Consider the following 23,132-nt stretch of genomic DNA (forward strand, 5'->3'; position numbering starts at 1 on the left):
TTCTTTTTCTCACCAGAACCAATAAGCATTGAGTTGCACTGTGAGTTAGATATTGATTATTTTTATAATTTTAATATTATTTATATTCTTGGTATGCTCGTGTGTATATATATACATATATATATATATATATATATATATATATATATATATATATATATATATATATATATATATAAGAATACCATTATAGTCACTGTGGAGTTTTAGATTTGAATGATAAAATTAACAATTAATACATTAATCATTTCAAGTTCTTTAAGAGAAATTAACCAAGTTAACTCTAAAATAACATTCACCTGTCACCTGGGGAAAAATAATTGAACGGGAGTGAATATTCAACTCAGAGAGTTTAGATATTAATTATAATTATAATTTCTAAAAGCCATCAAAGACTGATTCATTCCCTAAGTAAGAAATGCACAACGAGTACTTATATCAAGAAATTCACTCAATTTTCAGCTTGAGCTAGTCTTGCTGGAATTTGGTCCTTATGGATATGAAAAGTTAAAGTGAGGCATTACTTTAAATTGATCTCTCTGGGCCCCGCACTTGAATTTAAGTGAAAGTCTAGTTTAAGTTGAGTTTGCTGGCGGGTCTTGGATTCAGAGAGTGGGATAGGGGATAAACTTCCATAGTTATCTATGAAAATGTTATTCTAGGTGCGTTGTAGCTCCAAATTATCTTCTTGTGCGAGAATTGAGTGAATTGCTTAATATAAGTACTCACTGTGCATTTCCTACTTAGGAATGCATCAGTCTTTGATAGCTTTTAGAAATTATAATTATAATCAATATCTAAATTTTATGAGTTGAATATTCACCTCTGTTCAATTATTTTTCCTCAGGTGGCAGGTGAATATTATTTTAGAGTTAACCTGCTTTCTTTCTCATAAGGAACTTGAAATGGTTAATGTATTAATTTTTAATTTTATTATTCAAATCTAGAACTCCACAGTGATTGTAATGGTATTCTTATAATGTATAACTAATGTATTTGACTTAAGATACTTGTGTGATATTAGATATAAGGTGAGCTAAGCTTCTCATTTTGATATTGGATGTTGATGTGGTTTGTGAGGGTGAGCTGAACTCCTCAATTATGGTTTTGTTTGTGATACAAGTCGAGTGAGTTTTTTCCCCATTGGATCATCTATTACTTTGTTCGTTTGTTTTCTTAATACTGGGCCTTCCTTTTTGAGCTTTGTTGTTAGGTTACAGATTGCTTAGGCTTACTACAAGTTTCAGGGGTCGTATACTAACCCAAGTCCTAGTGTCAGTTCGGCTTAAAAATTGAGTCATGACAAAAACTTTTGGTAATTTTATTGAAATAATAGTCTGATAAAAATAGTAAACTTACAAAAGCGAGAAAGCTTTTTGATTATAGAGAGAATTTTCAAAATAGCTCTGCCTAACACTCAAAACTAAAACTTATTTATAGATTAGTGACACTTGGACTTAGCAATCAATGAAGTCCACATAGTACACTTAATAATATAGACTCTATGATTACAAAAGACAAAGACAACTATCTGATTAAAGCATATGATTGACGGCTTTTACATGCTTTGGGAAAGTAAAATTAAAAGACAAACTTTAATAAAGACACTTTTGGCTGTAGTGTTAATAATACAGATGCCAACACAAAATGATAAAAGTCCTTTGAGCTAGCTGAAGATACTGATTTTAAGGAGACAAATAATGATTGCTGGAGCTGTAAAGAGACATGATAGATGCTTTAAGATACGCTTATAAAGAAACCATAACAATCATCTTCATTTTCCTATGCATATCCATTAAGTTTGTAACACCCCTTACCCGATCTACAGTGTAGCCGAACAAGAAATGCTACATTCTGTACTGGAATACCTTATCTTATCTTACTTTATTCATTATCAATTCTATTGTCATTTTAATTTAAAACTCAATTTATTTTTATTGGAGAAATTGATGGAGTTTTCCTTGTTTTATGGATATTTGACCTGTTAAATATCTTTGCCTGTTTACAAATTTCATCAATAATATCATATTTCCAATTCATAATCTCATCATCATTCTCAAATTCACATCATCAAACCATTCTAGTTCTCATTCATTCATACTCAATTTATACATGAAATTTTCAAATTTATTAATTTACATCATATGCAAATTTAATTACATAAATTCATAATTTATATTACAAAATTTAATGAATGCTTACAATGTACAAAATACACTACTGTGGTCTAGAGGACCTTACCAAAATGCACTACAATGAGGAGGTGACACTGAACGCTAGCTGCATATTTGGACTCCCAAAAATTCAAGTCTGATGTCAACTAGGCTTTATCTTCAGTACCCATGTGTAGAAAAATTCAACGCGCTAAGCATTTCTGCTTAGTGATGCAATAATATAATGAAATATAATATACAAATAAAATTAATAATTTTAAAGTCATAGTACTTATAAGGAAAATGCATAACTAATGAATTATGGATTAGTTGAAGGCTAATTAAGATTTATAGTACCAACTCTTCCTAGCATCTTATGGGTCGATCCTATAATGATCTTAAACATCTTTTTTTTTTCTTCATTATGCTGATCTTTGGGAACATTTATTCTATTGAGATCTTTTTTTTTCTTTATCTTATTATCTAATTTCTTTACTTCATTTCAATACATTTTTAATCTCATTAATACTTTTCAATGTCCAAGTAACAGAGTGACTGGACTAGATAAGCAGGTAAACTAGCACTGGATACATCTGTACCTCAGGTCGTTATACCGTGGGACACATAATGTCAACCAGGTATGCAACAAAATAGTTAAAAAGCAATGATAGCGATCGGGCATAAAGCCATATACATCATCATGTAACAGAATGGCTAAAAGCCATAATAACAAAATGGCATGAAAACTATAATAACAGAATGGCACAAAACCATAAGCAGTACTACAAATCAGAACCCTACTGGCATGCCAATTTATCCAACCCATACATACATGTTTAGGCATACATGGGCAATTAGTACTCTTAGATATTCATAAGTCACATAATTTTTTTACCATATATTGTGTTTATACTTCATAGCATTTTTATTTCAATCATGTTGGGAACATGAGTCCCAAATGCATATTCATATCACATTCATGTTCATTGAGTCCTTGGTATTAATTATCAATCATATTTCAAGTCAATTTAGGGTACTTCCTAAATTTCAAAATTTTTATCTTGATTTTACTCTTATATTAGGCCAAGTTACAGTAGTAATTTGATCACACTTTCTTCACGAAAGTTGGTCTTTATTGTCTTAGCTTTAATTTTCTTTTTGAATCAGTCAATTTAGAGTTATGTAGCTCTAGTTATAATCAATTTACTAAGTACTGGTCCAGTGACCAATACTGTTCCAGAACTGAGCGGATTCTGTAACTCAACTTTGTCAAGCTATTTGGATAAGTTATAGGCATAATTTGGCTTGGTGTTCTTCATATGAGTTGTTCTTCTGTGTCCCATGGTTACACAAGTTCAAGAATTACTAAATTTGAAACTGTGTAGGGTGAGTTATGGCAATTTAACCAACCTGGACTCAAACCCTATACATTCAGGATTTCAAGTTCAGGTCAGCTTTTATATTTAACATTTAAGGATATTGCATCCAGAATTTGAGTAAGCTTCCTAAATAAAAGTTGTAGCCCTCATTCTTAAGTTTCTAGATCATCTTGATTCACTCTAATTGAAGTTTTTTAGTGGAAGTTATGGTCTATTTACCATTCGGGTGTCAAATGGCACATCTGTCCAGGTGCAGGAATTCTAGATTGAGAAATCCTAAATTTTCCTAGCAATTTCCTTAAGTTGTATTTGGTTCTAAGTTCTGGTCAAAACATTAAAATTGTAGCTCTAAGTCTTATGAAAATTTTGACTTTTGAATTACTGTATTTGCAGTTTTGTAGCCTGAGTTATGACATTTTTGCCACAACTGGTCGGGTGTCCTGAAATTCAGGATTTCCAGGTCAGGTTTGGTCTAGGTAGATTTGATGGACTAACTTTGCCTATCAATTGGTTGAGTTAGGGTCAAAACTAGATCTCCTGGTCTTCATGAAAATTGTTCTCTTATGTTTCAGAATTTCATAGGTTCAAGAATCAGGTCATTTAGAGTTTCCTAGAGTGAGTTATGCTCAATTTACTAAGCACTGTTCATATGGTCATTTCTGCCCAAGTTCAAAACATCAATTCCGGATTCAAGCCTAACTTAGAGCAGTTTGTGATCATTTTCTAGGCAACCTTTCTTCATGACATTTCTAGCATAATGTCTTAGGTTTCATCTCCAATTGGCCTCAAACCAATTGGAGCTATGTAACTCTACTTATACTCATTTAAACCTACTGGACTCAAGGTCCAGATTCTGCCTCAATACACAACACCACACTCCATTAACTCATTTGATATCTTCTCAACATATTTCAATAATCATACATCCCAATAGCAATAATATATTCTTAATTGCAATAAATAAGACATAGATAAGAAAATTCACAAATGTTAAACTTATCAAATTTCCAATTTAAGTAAAGTTCATAGCACTAACCTTTGTGTGCTAGCTTCAATCAACCTTCAATCACTCTTTTCTTCAATCAAACACCACTTCCCTCTTATCTTCCAATTATGTCCAGATTTCTCACTTGGAATTTAGTGTGCTTTTCTTTACTTTGGGCCTGGATATGAAGTTTCCTCAAGGTTTCCAATAATTTTGGTGTAGAGAGGATGGTGGTTTGGAAGCTTGAAATGGTATATCTGTGATGGAAATGAAGAGAATTGAGAGAGAATGGGGAAGAGGTATTGGGATGACAGATTGTTGCTGGAGAAGATGGCAAATGGGTTTTAATTTAAGTTAATGAAAATAAGTTGTCTAATTTCTATTCGATGTTAGCTTTTTACTAGGTCATGCTTATGTCATGCATATGTCAAAATTTAATTTAATTTTCATTTCATTTCTTTTCTTCTTTCAATTGCACATTTCTACTTGGATTTTCATCAAAAATTTTTCATATTTTATTACATTAATTTCACTTAATTTAATTGACATTTTATTCAAAAATCAACTCTTCAAGTGAAATGACCAAAATACCCTTTATCGGGTTATAGTTTTTCTTTACCGATTAGCATTGCTTTCCTTTCATTTCCTTGACATTTTTATTTCTATTAATCCCTCAATTAAGTCCTAAATAAATGTCCCATAGGATTCCTTATGAGTTTAGGGTGTCAACTGAATTTTCAGTTACTTCTTAGTAAGGTTATCCATCGCTGGGATCTCCTGCTCATTTAACCGATTTGTACTTCGCTTCTTTTATTTTCCTTTAATTTTACTTGACCTTTATTCAAGTAATTTATGACTCCTCACTCTAGTTTAAGTGTGGTTCCAGACACTCTGACTGTCCGAATAGACGTTAGTCATCGAAATAGTAGAATATAATGAACTACCTAAAGTGAGGGTGTTACAAGATTCTTCTACCTGTCTGGCTTCATTAATAATTATTTGTTCAAGTTAATTTTATCATCTGAATCATCATCCTTTTCTGAAGATCCAAAGATTTTCGAATAAGCTTGCTTTAACAATTGTATAAAATCTTCAAGAATTTTAGCACCTGCTAAAAATGATTGAAACTTACTCTTTCATGTTAAAAATTCTGGTTGATTTGGAGTAGAAGCTAGTTGAGCTTCGACTCCATGATATTGTAACCATTTCATAACAGTGTCTTGGCAACCTTGATTAATGTTGAACTGAGGCTACCATTTAACTCTGAAAGTTCGCTGTAAAACAAAATTATAAGAGCTTGATACTTCTCTAACATCAAAGGCCCATGAGAGAATCCATGGAATTCTAAAGGTAAAAGAAAATGAAAGTAAAAGATCCATTCCAAGACTTTTCATTTCCTTTGAGTAAAATTTAAATACTTGTTGAATCTGTAATGGTAGAATTTCTCGAGCAAGGTCAAAATAGTTTCACCAATTAAATAATATTTTTAGTAATTAAATTAAATATACTTTTGTATATTATAGATAAATCTTATTTCAATTTAAATTTGAGTTCAATTAATATGTTTATAAATAATATTTAATTGTGAATTACATTCTATTTTAAGTTGAATTCAATTAAATAAATAGTTAATAAAATAAATGATATTTCAATTTAAATTTAATTATGAATTTTAGTATCATTTGAATGCCGTTTTCACTAATACATTTAGTTATAATATTAATTTAATAGAAATTTTATTAAATTAATATTTAATTAAATAATTATTTAATTTTCATGTATATTACTTCAATTCTATTATTATTATTATTATTAAATTTATAATAATTTTAAAAATATTTTAATCAATTCAAAAGTTCACTCCTTATTTATACTACATATTTTACTCAATTTAAAAATTCACTCCTCATTTATATTATTTATACTTTTATTATAAATTATATACATAGATAAGTAAAAAGAAGATAATTAAATTATTATTTTACTCAAACTATAAAAAAAAAAAGACAAAAAGACAATGATAATAAAAATAAAGGACATTTATATAATTTTCCAATTTAAAAGTCAAAATTTCTTTTTTTCAATCTTTTTCTTTGAATTGAAAAATTATCCGAAGAAATATATGTTTTATTTGTCATTCCTTATTTTATTTCACTTATCCAAATATCCAAATAAAGAGAGTATTCTAGACTATATTTTTTTCCATCATCACTTTCTTTCCGTTGGTTTTCCATTTATCCAAATGGCCTGTCTGGCTTTGACTTGTCCCATGCCTACCCCTGTCAAGGATAAATATCTTTGCATTGAGAATTTGTTTCTATCTAGAAGCCGTTGCAGAGATGTGATGATCATCCCCATCATGTGGGTCCCATGTGGGGCTCACACTCCACCCCGGTCCTACTCTACTACTTCTACGGAATAAAACCTTGTGATTTCACACTTGGCAGGGCGGCTTTTTCCTTCTCTGGGAATTCCACTTCCATAATTGATTGCACCTGAAAAATGAAATCATTCCATTTCGCGTATTAAATTAAAAAAAAAGGCCAAAGATCATCGCAAGGACATCACCCTTCTTCTTCTCTCCTACTCTCTGTACATAAAAAAGCATCACTGTGTGCGTGCAGGTTTAAGTATTGGAGTTTGAGGATTGATAGCAAAGGCGATGGCTTGTGTGACAACTACTAGCCTCATCTACTCCATCTCTTGTGATCGAAGACACGCTCCCGCTCCTCGATTCTTGTATAATGTCAAGAAATACAACAGAATCTTGCTTAAAACATGCAATAGACTCTCTTCGATGGGTGGATTGCGAGTTTATTGCGAATCCAAGGTATTTTCTGAATTTTTAAAATTTTTTTCCTGTTGGGGAATTGAAATAATGGGGTGGGTTTGGTTTGGTAGGTAGAGGAAAAGAAGGTGAGAAAGTGTTCCCCTTGCCTAGAAAAGGCATTGCTTACGAGTAAAAGCAATGGTGCCTTGGCTTCTGATGAGTGGATAGCAGTTCCTGACATTTGGAGGACTTCCGCTGAGAAATACGGTGATCGGGTTGCACTGGTGGATCCTTATCATGACCCACCAACTAAACTGACTTATAAAGAGGTTAGTTCTGTTTTACTTGATTATGAATTCTTGTTTACTCGCTTTTTGGATGGTGTTATTTTGATTGAGGAACAGTGTAAGTAGGAAATTTTTCAGTCTGAGCTCTGAAATACTTCATATTGTACTTTTTTGTCGTGAACTATATATTTTTGAGTCGGTGATAGCAAGGTTTTCAAAGCTTCGGTCTTAAATATATTATTCATCTGGTATATTATTTAATAAATATTAAATATATATTATACAGTTTATAATAGTGTATTAAATTATATCAAAATTAATAACTTTTATATTTTATAAAAAAATTTTAGGTTTATTACATGATTATTTGTTTCAAATGAAATAAAATTACTTTATTATGAAAATTAAGGTGATTTAATGAAATTTATAATTCTTCTTATTATATTTTTATAAAATGATTTTTTTTATAAAGTAGTCGATTATGAAATATTTATTAACTTAACAAAAAATAAGATTTTTTCAATATCATAAATTGTCATATTTTTTGTAACCTTTTAATTAAAATAATAGATGTTAAATGTGAAATTTAAATAAGTATACCTTGTTTAATTTTATTTATAATATTTTTTAATATTGTTCAAAAAATTATATATGCCCTTTTATGAGATTTTTTTTTTCCTGTTAAGTTAATAAATTTTTCGTAATCGACTACTTTATGGAAACAAAAATCATTTTAAAAAAATTTAATGAGATGAATTATAAAATTTCATTAAATCACCTTATTTTTTGAAACAAAGTAATTTTACTTTGTTTTAAACAAGTAACCATATAATACACCAAAATATTAAAATAAATCTAGTAAATTGCAATATATAATTTTCTTCTAAAATTAATTGTATAGCACAATAAATTAAAGAAAATTGATATATTTTCACATTATGAAAAATTAAGATAAAAATAAAATAAATTAATTTAACAATATCAAAATAAATTAAATAATATATATTGTGGAAGAAAAAATGTAAAATTTTGGTGTAGTTCATATAGCAACTAACTTTTAAGTTTACTATGGGTCTGCAGTTTGAACCCTGGGTTGGCATCATGTTTTTTAAGTGAGACCCATCCAACTTGTTAAACCCACTTCAGATTGACTGATTCATTGTTTCCCCAATGGTTCAGAGGGTTTTAAACAGTTTTTTTTTTTTTCAAAAAATGGGTTTGGAGGGTAAATTGGACCTGCCAAGGGATCGATTCCCGGGTTTTCTAGTTGAACCAACCAGGCCTGTCCATGTCAGAAAACAAAGGGTGATAGAATTTGCTAAGTCAACTATATGATTCTTATCATTTATTTTTTTGGGACATTTTTGTGCATTTGGATATGTTATTGCTGCAAGGTTTTGTAACTGCTTAGAATTTATGGACATCAACTGTTCCCACCAAAAGAACGAAAAGAAAAAGGGATTGTGCAGTTAGAGACATGGATGAGTGCTTTGATATGGATACAACATCTTTTACACTGCAATTCTTAAGATGGCCCAGTTGTCTACTTTTCTTTAATTGTCTTGTATGATGTATTTGAGCATGTGAAAAATAGTGATTTTGTTTGGAAGATAGTGAACACAATTTTCTTTGTAAGAAACCAAACAATTCAACTTTCTGGGAATCATTAACACTATTTGCCATTGAATGATATATGTTTTTTAATCCACTGAAGGAAATAAAAAGGAAAGAAAAATAAAAAGAAAGAAAAAGGGTACCAACATCCAAAACATGAGTTATTTGACCAACCTGTTAACACATACAAATAGAAACGAACAGTATAAAAATGAAGAAAATAAAATCATTTGACTTGATCTGATGTAGGACAGCTTTCAGAGCTGATTGTTAAATCATTGTTTTGGGTTTATTTGAATGGTAGAAAGCTCAGAAACCTAGATAACCAGAATATGTAACCAAGAATAACTAGGCAGCAAAATAGCACAAGGAAAACTCATTATAGGTGCAGTTTGCAGAGCAGTTAAGGCACTATGAACAATATCAGTTAACAGTAAAACAAGGTTTATGCTTCCCACCTATGATTGAATTGCATCACACAATCCAGAAGGCAATGATTGTGGGAATTTTTTTTTAATCGGAGACTCAGTAATTGAGTATGATGGGCTTAAGTATTTAAAGACCATGTATTTAAATAACAGAATTGAGAAAAGTTTGGGAAATGGAAACAGTGAAATGGAAATGGGATGAATCTGGTTGAAATGGAACAAATCGTCAGTCGATTCTGTGAATTTTTTAAAACTAGTAGCAAAATGACTAAAATGAAAAGTAAATCAATAATTCTGTTAGAATTGATGAGATTTTCCTTAATTTAAGGGATAAGATTCCTAAATCCCTTAGAAGTTTTTAAAAGAGCTAATTTCTCTAAGGTGGAAAAATCCTGATTTGATCATGAAACCCATTTAAAGGTTACCAATTGAACCAACACCACGGAAGCAATCGGAAGGAAGTCCGATTGGAAATTGTTACTGCTAGAACAACAATCATCTTCAAAATGACCTCTATTTTGACACGTTAGCGTGATTGTATAGCGCGCTCTCTGTTAGGAAGGATGCAGGGTTCACTTAATTCCACTTTTTGCAAATTGAGGTGTGAGATGGGACGATTTGACAGATGAGGGTGCCACAAGACTGTTTTGATGAAGTTCATTGGTGAACTTTTGTATTTGACCTTTTTAATATGGATATTTGAAGTTGCTTTGGATTCACCTATTTCCATTAACCTCTTTGAATATTGAAAAAAAAAAAATTGAAGTAATAGGATTATTTCAATGTTTGGAGGCACTAAGTAAATGACCTTATATGATTTTACTAGTGATCTTATTGGTATGAGAATAAGTTTCTAAATCTTTCTATATGTTTATCAACTAGATAAAGAATAACTTTTTTAAATTTACCATTTGATTCTATGTTTGGTTTGGCTGATCTGTAAATAAGTTGATTGTTTTGTAAGGTATACTGCTTGATCCATGTTCCTGATGTATAACTAGCAAACTAACTTAGGACTCATGTTAACGAGTGTGACCATTCATTTGGTTCATTTTTATTAACTCTTGATTTTTTTTTCTCCTATTGATGCTGATTCATTTTTCAATGCTTTGTGGTTCTTTCATCATTTGAACAAAGCAAGTTACTGTGTATTCTCAGTATCTTTCTCATCAAATCTTTCTTCTTCCTTCTAAATTGCAGTTGGAGCAGGAAATTTTGCATTTTTCTGAAGGTTTAAGAGTTGTTGGAGTAAAGCCCAATGAGAAACTAGCTCTTTTTGCTGATAATTCTTGTCGGTGGCTTGTAGCAGATCAAGGTACATGGCAGTTTCAATATCTGACTGCTAAGTTCTTGTTAAGCCTTCCTCCTGTCTTGCAATATTCTGTGTGTGTGTGTGTGTGTGTGTGTGTGTGTTTGTGAGTCAGCGAGCACAGTTATTTAAGTCTATGCTGGTTCCTTACTTAGCCATATATGGTTGTGGTCACTACTGGAACTTTTTTTCGGTCAGCAAGTCTCCTATGTTGATAATATTGGAGTGGTGAACATAGACTATTCATGACCTCTTCTTCTATCTTTTCCATACATTTGCATCTCTTTACAAAAGAAACATGAATTTCCAATCACTATACAATCACCATAGACATTCCTGACACTACTTTAGAGGCCTTTTTTAAGGTAAGGTAGTTTTTTTTTTTTTTGGGTGATTTTATGATGCATTGTGCTTCTAGAAGGCCGCATAAGAAGGCTAAAAAATTTGTAATCTCTATTCTTTTATCTAAATTTTATGAAGACTTATATATGAAAAGTTCACAATGAAAAGGTTTCTATATTGCCTCTTAACAAGTGAAACTTAAGGCATTCTTTTTTGCTTACATGACATAGATTCACTTCTGGTGTTCTTCAACTGAGAGAAACTAGGAAATTTGTTTCGTATGTATCTTTTAGAACTTACAAATCATCAATTACACATCGATAGCAACCTTGGGGCTGTCTTTCCATCTTCCATGTGGTAATAATGATTTTCAGTTAAAAAAAAAAAACCATAATATCTAGTATTTAAAGTATGCAACTGGTAAATATGGTCAGTTTTATTGTATCCATGAACTACCTTTCAAATTAACAATTTTTGACATTTTTGTCTCATAGTTTCATTTGTAGATAAAAATAGTGTCCACGAATGGTACTTTGTTGGACTTCTCATCTGTTGTATTTCTTATTTGTGTTTGAACTACTGAAGTTTTGAATACATGTATTTTGTCCTAGGTATGATGGCAATGGGTGCAATTAATACTGTGAGGGGATCAAGATCTTCCGTTGAAGAGCTATTACAAATATACAATCACTCTGAAAGGTTAGGGATAAAGGTTCCCTTTTCAGTTTATTCCTTTTTCCTATTTACTTGTGTTTGCGATATTCAGAAATAAATTATCAAGGAGCTTGATTTAATATTTATACATAAATTATTGGTTGTTGCCACTTGCCAATGTTTTCCTTACTAAATGTTTTGCAAAAATACATTTGGGGCAGATTTGAGTAATGTGCCTACCAGTCTTGTAATGATTTCTTTAACTTGTGCATTTAGGCATGTTAGCGATTTGATATATAGCAGAAAAAGGGTTGGGTTTATGCATGTATGACTAAAAGATGTAGAAGCCAATGAGATAAGTTCTCCATGGATGTGAAGATGAATCCAGCACTTCAAAAAGTAGTGCAGAAAACAAAAAAGTTTGCTGGAGGATCAAAAGGAGGGAGAGAATGGGAAGGGAGAAGGATAGCAATGTAATAAAAAAAGGGATGGAATTCTAGGGTTTGATGGCATTCCAATCAAATTTGAAACTTTTATAAATTTTTTGCAGTTCTGAGGTTGCCTTTATGTGATGATCCACATTTTGTATTCTTTAGGGATATTCTAGTTTGTAGGATTTTTGAGTGGTGTGATGGTTGAAAGGGGATATATCATTTATCTAATGGAAGAGGTTGTCTTATTTTCATTTGCCCATTTTTCTTTATAAAATTGTATTTTCTGTTTGTTAAATGATTTTAGATGGGGTAGTTAGAGAAGTTAGAAAATTATGGGGAATTTTCTTTGTTTTGGCAATAGGGAGAGCAAGGGGGATTATTTTGTGAATTGTGATTTTTATTTTAAGAGGGGCAAGAGTCATTATTGCTTCATGTCCTTTTTACGTATTTAAAAAGGCAATGGTCGCATTTTAACCTTTTTTTTCATCACAATATTTTTTTGATCTATTTCAAAATGGTTTTTTTTTTTTTTTTTTTGGGGGCATTGGTTGAGACATAGGAAGGTTTTTTGAAATAAAAAGATTCAAGGATTTAAAAGAACGAAGTTTGCAAAGAGACATTAGCACAGTGAAGCATTTATTATAATTGGGATTTTTGGATTGATGGGGATGCCTGAATTTTTAAGAATCAATCTTTGCATTTGTAGCGTCTTGGAATAGAATTTTATTCTTATATTACTCTAGGTCTGTAATCAATATGACCAAGGAGTGTTGCTTTTTTTTTTTTTAATTCTTTTTTGTTTGTGTAAGTTACATTGTCTATTACTTTACTCTAGTATCATTAAATTATGTAAACACTTTTATTTTGAAAAAGAAGTACATAAACCACCCCTATATTGAAATTTTAACAATACAATTTGTTTTTTTACTCAATAAAAATCAACTTTCATTGCCCGTTTTGTTTTTTTATGGGCAGTAGCATAATGTTTAACTTGTATTAATAGCTTACTGAATAGTTTGTGTACTAAAGGGTTTCTTTATATTTTTTCAAAATAAAAGGGGTGATTTATACAATTTATGAGTAACTTAAGGTGGTTTGAGTAATTTACCCTCTTCTTTTTATATTCTTTGTTTTACTTGTAAATGAATGGAGAATGTCTAATCCCATGTACAATCTTCTTCCTTTTTTGAAAGGATATTTTCCTTAAAAATCTTTGAAATTTTCTATTGTTGGGTTGACATAGACAAATGAAAATGGTCATAGCAGGTTAGCTGTTTAGTTAAACATCTTTATCTCTATCCGATTAATTATAAGAATTGCTATCCATGTATCCTTAGCTTGAAGCCTTCAGGTTATAGGGAACTCCACCATAACTCTTAAATTTTCATTTATGTTGGTTGTAGTTTAGTCAATTAGAAAATCACCCAAAATTGTAGAAACTGAGTTTTGAGGTTCTTTGCTAAGAAAGTATTCCAAGCTTAGTTTTAATCATGATAGTGTGTAATATATCATTCAGTGATCCCAATTAGGTCCTTAGATTTGATTACTTGGTATAGCATATAAGCCCTATCCCTTTATGCACCTTGTTGATAGAAATTGACAAAAATCTTCTTACAAAAGCTTTTGTTGCATTAATGTTGAATAGTTAAGTTTGTTTGGGCTCAAAAAGATAAACCTAAGTGCGGCGAGTTAATGGGCTGAGTGATGAACTGCATTTTTAGGCCTCGGAGAGAAAAGATCGAGTCCACGATGAAAGAACTCTTTGAGCGTGTATAGGGCTACCTAGAAAGGATCAGTGTAGAAAAGTCAAAGTCTTAAGTGCCATGTGAAGCCTCCTTGGCATATTGGAATTGAAAACCAAGTGAGACTTGGACTTGGACCAAGTTAAAGTGGCATGTAAGACTCCTTTCTCCCATTCTTCATGCCTTTTGAACTTTGACAAGTCAAAGAATAACTTCACAATAAAAGAAGATTTGTTAAGGCACTTTACAATTAAGGAATAATCTCTTTAAATAAAAGCAAATTCATTTTTCAAACATGCACCTTCTTCAAATTCGTCCAAAGGGAGATTGCCTACTTTGGGAGACTTCTTTCTTATTTGGATGTGTGTTTTCATGCCTTTTCTTCAAAGATTTAGCCAACATACTAATGAGGAAGCTTTTGTCTTATTTTCCTATTATGTAATCTCTAGTTTCTTCTTATTTAAAAAAAGAAATAGTTGTGAAGAGCTTGATAATTTTCCTCAAGCTTGACGGGAATTTATAGGATTTATAGGAATACAAAATAGGAAGATTTACTGATTTTGGCCTAACTAATAGCAATACAGTATCATAATAAATCCTACTTAATTACAGGAACTAATTTAGGCTAAATTACAATAATATCTTAACACTCTCTCTCAAGCTGGAGCATACATGTCATATGCTTCAGGCTTGTTGCAAATGTATTTGATCCTAGCACCTTGTAGAGACTTAGTGAACACATCTGCTAATTGGTCTTTTGAATTGGCAAAACTGGTAGCAATGCATCCTGATTAAATTTTTTATCTAATAAAATGATAATTCACCTCTATATGTTTGGTGCTTTCATGAAAAACTTCATGAAGGGCAACTTGATTGTCACACATTAACTTCATATGCTTTGACTTCCCCATATCCCAATTCTTGAAGAAGTTATAACCAAATAAGTTCACTAAAGAATTTTAATAATTGTATTGATTAATTTCTCTTTTGCCCTTCTCTGACAGTGTTACTGAATAATCCATTGTTGTTGTTCTTGTTTAGTAACACTGTCAGAGAAGGGCATAAGAGAGTTGAACTCATCTTTTAGTGTCTCTACTTGTCCTAGATAACTTGCCATATCTTGGTGATTTTGGTATAAGTGGACAATATCAGAGGCCACTTTGTGTATGCGTTGCACATCATTAACATAGAGAGTCTTGGTCTTAGTCTAGACCATAATACAGGTCTTGCATGATTGACACAAGTGAAGTAGTTTAGGGTCACGTGAATGCCATAAAAGACTACACAATTTTGCATCGACCTTGTTCTAGTTTATTCTATCAATAGCAGCAATATCATTAGCATTCTTAACTAAATGATCATTATAACCCTGACTCATAAACCATAACTGTACTAATGCAAACTATGACTTATAATTATTACTATCTTGTAATTTCATAGTAGTAATAATCGGAGAGCTGGAAATAGTAGACAAAATTGACTTGAGTGCACCTGTGATTGAGGAATCCCCTTTTTCTGTCATGTTGAAGGGATGAAATCTAGAAAAGAATAAGATCAAGTTACTGTTAGTCTTTGGATGGAAGAAAGGAAGAAGCCCAAGGCTGGGTGTGTGACTGAGAAGACTCACTAGAAGTAGACAAGTCGTTTGGCATTTGATCCGGCAAGAAATGTCGCCGGAATCTTGCTCACGCACCAATCCGTGTATTAGCGCCAGAATTGCTACGGCGACATGTGTGACCTGACGGCGAGGATTCTGGTGCCGGCCTTCTAGGGGCTAACTCGCTGGTGGCTAGGGTAACTTGTAGGACCAGTGGTGTAGTCCGCCTCCCTCTGGAATTTGGTTAACTAAGAAGGCAACCCCTTTTTGTCTTTTGGGACTGAAGAACAAAAGAAGAAAATTAGTTATTTTTTTAGGCTCTGATGCCATGTAAGAAGATAGAAAAAAGAGAAATAGTTGTGAAAAGCTTGATAATTTCTCTCAAGCTTGACTGGATTTTATAGGATTTACGTGAATACAAAATAGGAAGATTTACAGATTTTGGCCTAACTAATAAAATACAATATTACAATAAATCCTACTTAATTACAAGAACTAATTGAGGCTAAATTACAGTAATATCTTAACATAATACTTGTAATTTCCTAAAGAGTTATTACTAGTTTCTTCCTTTTTAGTTCATGTTCTTATGCCTATAAATAGGCCACCGTATGTAATGTGTTTCATAAGAAGTTAATGAGAGTTTTAGCAAATTGCTGCCAATTTTATTTCTTATCAATCTATTGTGATTGTGGTGAAATACTTTGACTTATCTCCCTTGGGAGTGGCATCTACCTTGGATTGGGACGTTCTTGTGGCGTGTTCAACTTATCAAGGATTACCATTCCAAAACCTTGCTTGTTTCTCTGTGGCGTGCCTTCACTTATTAAAGGCATTTGCAAGTTTATCATTCTTCTTTTTGCCTTTCTTTATTGTCTTGTTCGTATTCTTTAAACATAAAAACCGTAAAAAGAGTTGTGTTTTTTCCTTGTGTGGCGTGTGCGTGTTGCATTCTTCATCTAGTTCGTTCGTTTTCCAATTCTAGTTCACTTTGTTCTCTTTAGACGAAAATATTGTTAGCAAGTTAAAGTGTTGTTTTCGTTTTCTTCTACTTTACCATCTTAGAAAGAATTGCCTTGTTTATTTGTTTCTTGTTTGATACCTCATAGTGTTTAGCTACCAAATGGTCCTTAATCTTTTGTGTTCCTTTTGTCAGATCATACATGATCTAACCTAAACTTGCGCTACCTAGAAATATGACAGGGCCTATACTTGACCCATTGCCATTCTTACTAGTGTATGTGTATTTTCTTTTTCCCATTTCTTTTCTTCTTATAAAGTCCTAGTGATGTAATATCAATAGAATAATCAAAGGGAAAAGAACAAAACTCTTGAAATTTTATTTAATTCTCAATTGTCAATAATAATTGTGAAAGTAAAATCTTTCACATATTTAGGTAATCAATACATTTATAGTTACAAGTAGTAAACTAAATCCCTACGAATCAAGAATAAAAATGGAAAGGAATAAAACTGGAAAGAGAGAATTTATAGGAGAACAAATAGGAATATTCATGTTTTTGGAATAATCTAATTATAGAAAGAAATTTCAAAGATAATTTAGGGATTCTCAACAATAATCATAATAAGCTCTCTAGGAAAATATCTAAATTACATAATTATTTATAGACTAATAACTAATCCTACTACTAGGACTAGGAATCCCAAAATAATAAAACACTAAACCAACCCTAATTAGGAATATAAAACCAACACTAACTAGGAAATTCTAAACAATAGAATTCATAAATAATTAAAATACTACTTCCTAATTAAATTTTCTTAATAATAGAAACCTAAACTTCCTAATTATAATATGAAATCTGAATGAAAGATCTTAATTTTCTTAAGTCTAGTTTTCATTGGTTGCATTGCCTAATGTCTAGTAAGCTTTCTTCGAATGTTTTTGATATAGAACAAATAAAGAACAAGTACCAATCTTTGTGAAAGAGAACTAATTCTCAACAATTTTATTAATCTCAATAACAATCATAATCCAAAGCTACTGAATAATAGAAAATTAGCTTTATTTATTGAGCTTACAATCTTAACCAAATTAGGAATAAAAACCTCAATTCAACTCTAATTAGGAATACTAAATAAGATAAACTAGGAAATAATAAACCTAAATAATAAAATTTCTAAATAATCAAAACTTTTTAAATTTCCTAATTCTATAATATTTAAAATTGCTAAATAAAATTCTAAACTTCTTATTTTGAATTGTTCTTCTCTGGTTGGAAAAAACTCGACCTTGAGTTCTAAAGTGTGGAAGGATTTGAAACTAAGCGAGGAGAACACACAATAGCATCTTCTTGGATGGCGGAAACAAAATTGACTTAAAGAAGTTTGCACTCTTTTTTGTATTCCTGGAGACATATGGACAGATAAAATCAGTAAGAACAATAGTTGAAAAGTTCTTAGGAACAAGATTCCAATTTTCAAATCCTTTTGTTGGTTCCAGAAGTTGATTTTCTTCAATTTCAATTCGAGTTTCCACGGCTTGATCAACTCAATGCTTTGGAATAAGCTCTTCAATAGGTGAAAGTTCAACAATCAAAACTTTGGATTTTTCAATTTTAGACTCTTCAAACTTGGGTTCTTTAGGTTGCTTCTTTTCAGTTTCATCTTCAATATCAAGTTGCTTTTCGAATTCAAGCTTCTGTTTTTGTTGTTATTCTTGTTATTGCCTTGCTTTTTCAAGACTTTTTGTCTTTATATTTTGAATACTTTTTATTGCATCCAACTTTTCTCTCAATTGAAACAAATGTGCTTCTTTCCATGCTCCAAATTTTTTAAGTTCTTTATCCTTACCTTTTTGATGAGTATGTTGAACATGATGCTCATTCTTGCACTCTTCAAGTGCTTTCTACCTATATTGTAAGATTATTTGTATATCTTGATACTCATCAAATAAACTACAAGGAACATAATTAGTGCCACCATATAAATCTATCAAATAAGATATTTTATCAAGCTGTTCATAATATCCATCAATTTCAGTTTGTATTCCTTGAATCTAACCCATAACTCATCTAGTTGTACTGATGAATCATTAAGGTCGTTATGTTGTCCATTATCAAACCACTTCTTTAAGTGTTAAAAACACAAATCAAAAGCTCATATTAGTATTAACAATCGTTGTTACCGTAAAACTCGTCCAATATTGCTAAAATGGCATGAGAAGATGATAAGGCTGCCAAGTTGTGGAGGTGTCCAGAAGTGGAATAGATCTGGTGCTACGCAGCTCACATTAACTGCGCGAGATCTACTTCAAGCTGTTGCGGGTTCAAAGTTGGATTTGACTTGAATCGATGGAAACTTATGGTAGGAGCATCGGATGGTAGTTTTAACGATGGGAAATGAAAGATTGTTGGCCGGCGATGTGGGGAGGGTGTTTAGATGCTGGAGAAATCTGAAAAGCTTGCGGGTCTAGATTTGGGTTAGGATATGACCTGGTCGGATCTTCTTTTCTGGGTAGCTGTAGGCAGTGTTGTTAAAGGCGAGGTTACGCACTAAGCGAGGCCAGGTGGGCCCCTGACGCCTTGCCTTGCTAAGGCTAGTGGGCATGTGCTAGGGAAAGCACTAAAGGCTGCAAGCTGAGAGGCAAGAGGCTTGAAAGGTGACGCCTCCTAAAAATAACTGAAACTTTTCTATTTTTTTTCTAATATTTTTTAAAACGTCGTAAAGTTAAAAAACCTTAAACTGTTTGTCTTCTTTCACATTGATAGAGCCCTGGAGACCACAATAAGGTATTTCTTTTTCTATTCTTTTTCTTCTCTCCTTCTCCTTCTCTCTTCTTCTCTTAGCCACACCAAAGCAGCACTTCATTCTTTTTCCTTTTTAATTTTTTTCTTTGCTTCTCTCTTCTTTCTTTTTTTTCTCTCTTTTTCTCTTGTTCTCTCATCATGCCATCTTTACAGCAGTAGTACAACGCTTGTATTTTTTTAAAAATTTTTGTTTTATTTTAATTTTTTTATTATTTTTTTTAATTTGCTGTTTCATTTTTTATTAAATAGGTATTGTGATTGTGATATGCTTTTTGTTAAATGGGTATTGTGATATGATATCCTTGAAATTGAGATATGAAAATATTTTTAGGAATCAAGACTTCTACAATGTTTCAATATTGTGTGAATTTAAACATTTTCATACCATTTTGTTCTCGTTGTTATTGGGGCATGCATGTGAGGAGGCATATTTATTGGTGGACTAGCTCTCTAGTGAAATATTTACTGTGAATCTTATATTTGTTGATTGAAGTTATAATTTACAGTTCAATCACCGATTTATGAGGGAGTTCATCCTTTCAGTTTTTCGACCATGCCTACACATTATTCTGTTTATATTTTTTTGGCATTATGATTAATTTACTTGTATGATATTTTTATGTTAAAGGTGTGTGTGTATGTATGTGTGTGTGTGTGTGTGTGTGTGTGTGTGTGTATATATATATATATATATATATACTTAGGTTATGGTGCCTCGCTTCAAAAAGGCCCACGCCTTGCTTCAAAAAGGCTCTCGCTTCGTCTCTCGCTTAAGGTCATAAGGTATCTTGTTACCTTATTGTCGGCTTTTGCCTTAATAACACTGGCTGTAGGTGATCGGAGGCACTAGAAGGGTCGCCTAGACATAGCCGGTGGATTGGCAGTGGCTCCGGGGTTCAGACCGTGACTAGTGAAGGGGCAGTGGTGGGTTTGGGTCGTGAGGCTTTTGTCTGGTTCTTTGAGTTTTTTATTTTTTTTTTCAAATAATAAAAACAACAAAGATTTTGAGAGGTTAAAACAAGGATGGTTTGAATGGGCTGTTTGGGAAATTTACTGAAAGTTATGGAAATTGGATTGAATTTAGGTTCTGATACCAAAATTGATGTAGAAAAAAATAAAGAATAAGGACCAATCCTTGTGAAAGAGAACTAATGCTCAACAATTTTATTAATTTCAATAATAATCATAGTCTAAAGCTACTGAATGATGGAAAATTAGCTCTATTTATAGAGTCTACAACTCTAATCAAATTAGGAATAAAAACTCTAATTTAACTCTAATTAGGAATACGAAGTAAGATAAATTAGGAAGTAGTAGACTTAATAATAATAATAATAATAATAATAATAATAATAATAATAATAATAATAATAAAATTTCTAAATAATAAAAACTTTTTGAATTTCCTAATTCTATAATATTTAAAATTTTTAAATAAAATTTTAAACTTTCTATTCTACATTAGTTTTATTTGGTTTTTTACTATTATCCATTTATGAAAGAAAGGGCAACTAGCCATTTATATGTAGAAATAATATGTTTACTAAATAATTAGAAAATAATTTTCTTAAACATTTTTTTTAATTTTTTTAATTTATAATTCAAGCTTAAATAACAAATTTTATATCTTATTGCAATGCTAAAAAGATTGTTGTCCTAATGTTTTTGCATAGAATACCAATTATGACTAGAAACTAGAAAGTTATAATTTGGTCACAAATAGTTGTTTTAGATGTTTTTGTAGTTAAATATTAGTTAAAATATGCTAAAAAGCATGCGGAAGATTTTGTATGATAGATGTCTCTCCCAAACTTTCATAAAGTGAGAGCCTTATGCACTAAGGGATGCCTTTTTTATTTTTTTTAATTCGTGGTAGCACAATTAATATTGATGCACTTTGGTCAATATAGTGCAATATTATGCATTGTAATTGATACTAGTATGATGGTACCATAATTGAGACCATATTTCCATCAATTAAAATTCTACTTCCATAGTTTCAGAAAACTTTAGGACGTCCATATTTGGTTATTAGGTAACTTGAGAAGAATTGTTTTATAGAATCAAATATTTCTTATTTTCACAGAATATCTTTGCCATAGAACAAACTCATCTAGATGAGTATGTTAGTGAATAGGCTTTTAACTAATTCGTTTTCTTCCCAAGGCTAGCTGGGAAGTTTTGAGACTTGAAAAGTGCGTATTACTAAATATGATGTTATTAGTGTTAACACTAGGATGGGATAATATCTTTTGGCATCCTAATATCCACTCACTAAAATCAAGAGGGGTTATATTGCAACTCGGGATTGCAACAGATATTAGTAAAAAACATGATTTCAATAATCATTATTGTTCTTTTTCTCCCCCATGAAAGTGTAAGAGGGTTGTCACCGGCGCTAGGTAACGGGTCAGGTTAAGGCTATCGGAACCGGTAGTAAGCCTAAAACTGGAAACTTTGACCTCTTAAGGGCCCATTGTACTGATTTAGAACTTTTCTTAAAGTCTAAGAAAGGCTCTTTCCTCCCTAAGACTCAGACTCAATAGAAAAAGTTTAAAACTTTTAAGTGTATTATGCAGATTATTTTTTTTTTGTTTCCGTCTTTCATTACCATTATTACTGTACTTTACTTTATTTGTGCAAAGCTAAGCTCTTTCCTGTAAGACTATTATGAGCCACACAACCTTATTTTGTCAAACAAAGGATTCTTTAGAGTTGTTCCTCTAGGAAGAGCATACTCAAAGACCTTTACTTTCTTATTTCTTTACAACTGTTCAACACATATCATATATTAATTTTGGAATAGGTCCCTTAAGGAACTCCTTTTTACATGATCATATCATTTAAAATTTAACTGTCCTGTTAATCACCCTTACATTGCTTTTCTTTTTATCATTAAGTCTACCCTTGGTATGTATATACCTAAGAGGGTCTTTGATTGCCCCAGTAGACTTTCATTACATAACTCATGTTAAGTGTGATTAGTAAGACATTATCTACTCTTTCTTTTAAACATTTCATTAGTTATGCATTCAAATTTCATCATGGTCTTCCATTTCATTCTAAAGGAAACAATTCACTAACACATGAAACTATACAATTCTACTGGCCAGCACATTCACATTTTATCATACACCATATGTACATGCCCACACTATAACATAAAACATGCATCCACTAAAGGATTATACACGACATTACATGACAACAAGGATAATATAAATATATACTTGGAACTTACTTTTATACATAAGATATTACATAACTGTGATGAATCTAACACTATTACAATAATTATCCTTATAACATACTCAAGCTCTCCTAGGTGCTTGTACATCTACTACCTGCAAAACCTGTTTTGGTTGGGGGGAGGGGGGAGGGGAGTGGAGTTGGGAGGTGTTATGGAAAGTCAATCACAATGTTTTGGAAAGTCAATCACTATATTATTTTTCTGTATATTTTGTATTCTGTATTCCTATTTAGGATTTCTTATTTAGGATTTCTTCCTAATTAGTAGAACACAATTATAGGAATCAATTGTATATATATACCCATGTACAGATTAATTGAAATCAATAAGAATCATCTCTTTCTACATGGTATCAGAGCAGGTCATCAATCTAGGGTGACTATTTGTTCTCACTACCCATTTCGGAGAGACCTTGGTC

General features: G+C 31.5%; 1 protein-coding gene across 7 annotated transcripts in view; it reads left to right on the forward strand.

Moving 5' to 3' along the window:
* The first annotated feature begins 6,956 nt into the window (after positions 1-6,956).
* LOC110665628 (probable acyl-activating enzyme 16, chloroplastic) overlaps positions 6,957-23,132 on the forward strand; it is a 60,368-nt gene continuing 44,192 nt past the window's right edge. For 3 of the 7 annotated variants that reach the window (XR_002496943.2, XR_009143759.1, XM_021825824.2), the window contains exons 1-4: positions 6,958-7,347; positions 7,419-7,616; positions 10,817-10,931; positions 11,879-11,966. Coding sequence is in view for 4 of the 7 variants with exons in the window: in XM_021825824.2 (XP_021681516.2) it covers positions 7,180-7,347; positions 7,419-7,616; positions 10,817-10,931; positions 11,879-11,966 (569 nt within the window). In the remaining 3 variants the exon portion in view is untranslated. Of the gene's footprint in view, positions 7,348-7,418; positions 7,617-10,816; positions 10,932-11,878; positions 11,967-23,132 lie in introns of all 7 variants that reach the window. The other 4 variants (XR_009143753.1, XM_021825823.2, XM_021825827.2 and 1 more) reach the window with 2 other exon arrangements.

Source organism: Hevea brasiliensis, chromosome 2 (assembly GCF_030052815.1).
Source record: "Hevea brasiliensis isolate MT/VB/25A 57/8 chromosome 2, ASM3005281v1, whole genome shotgun sequence".
NCBI classification, from domain to species: domain Eukaryota; kingdom Viridiplantae; phylum Streptophyta; class Magnoliopsida; order Malpighiales; family Euphorbiaceae; genus Hevea; species Hevea brasiliensis.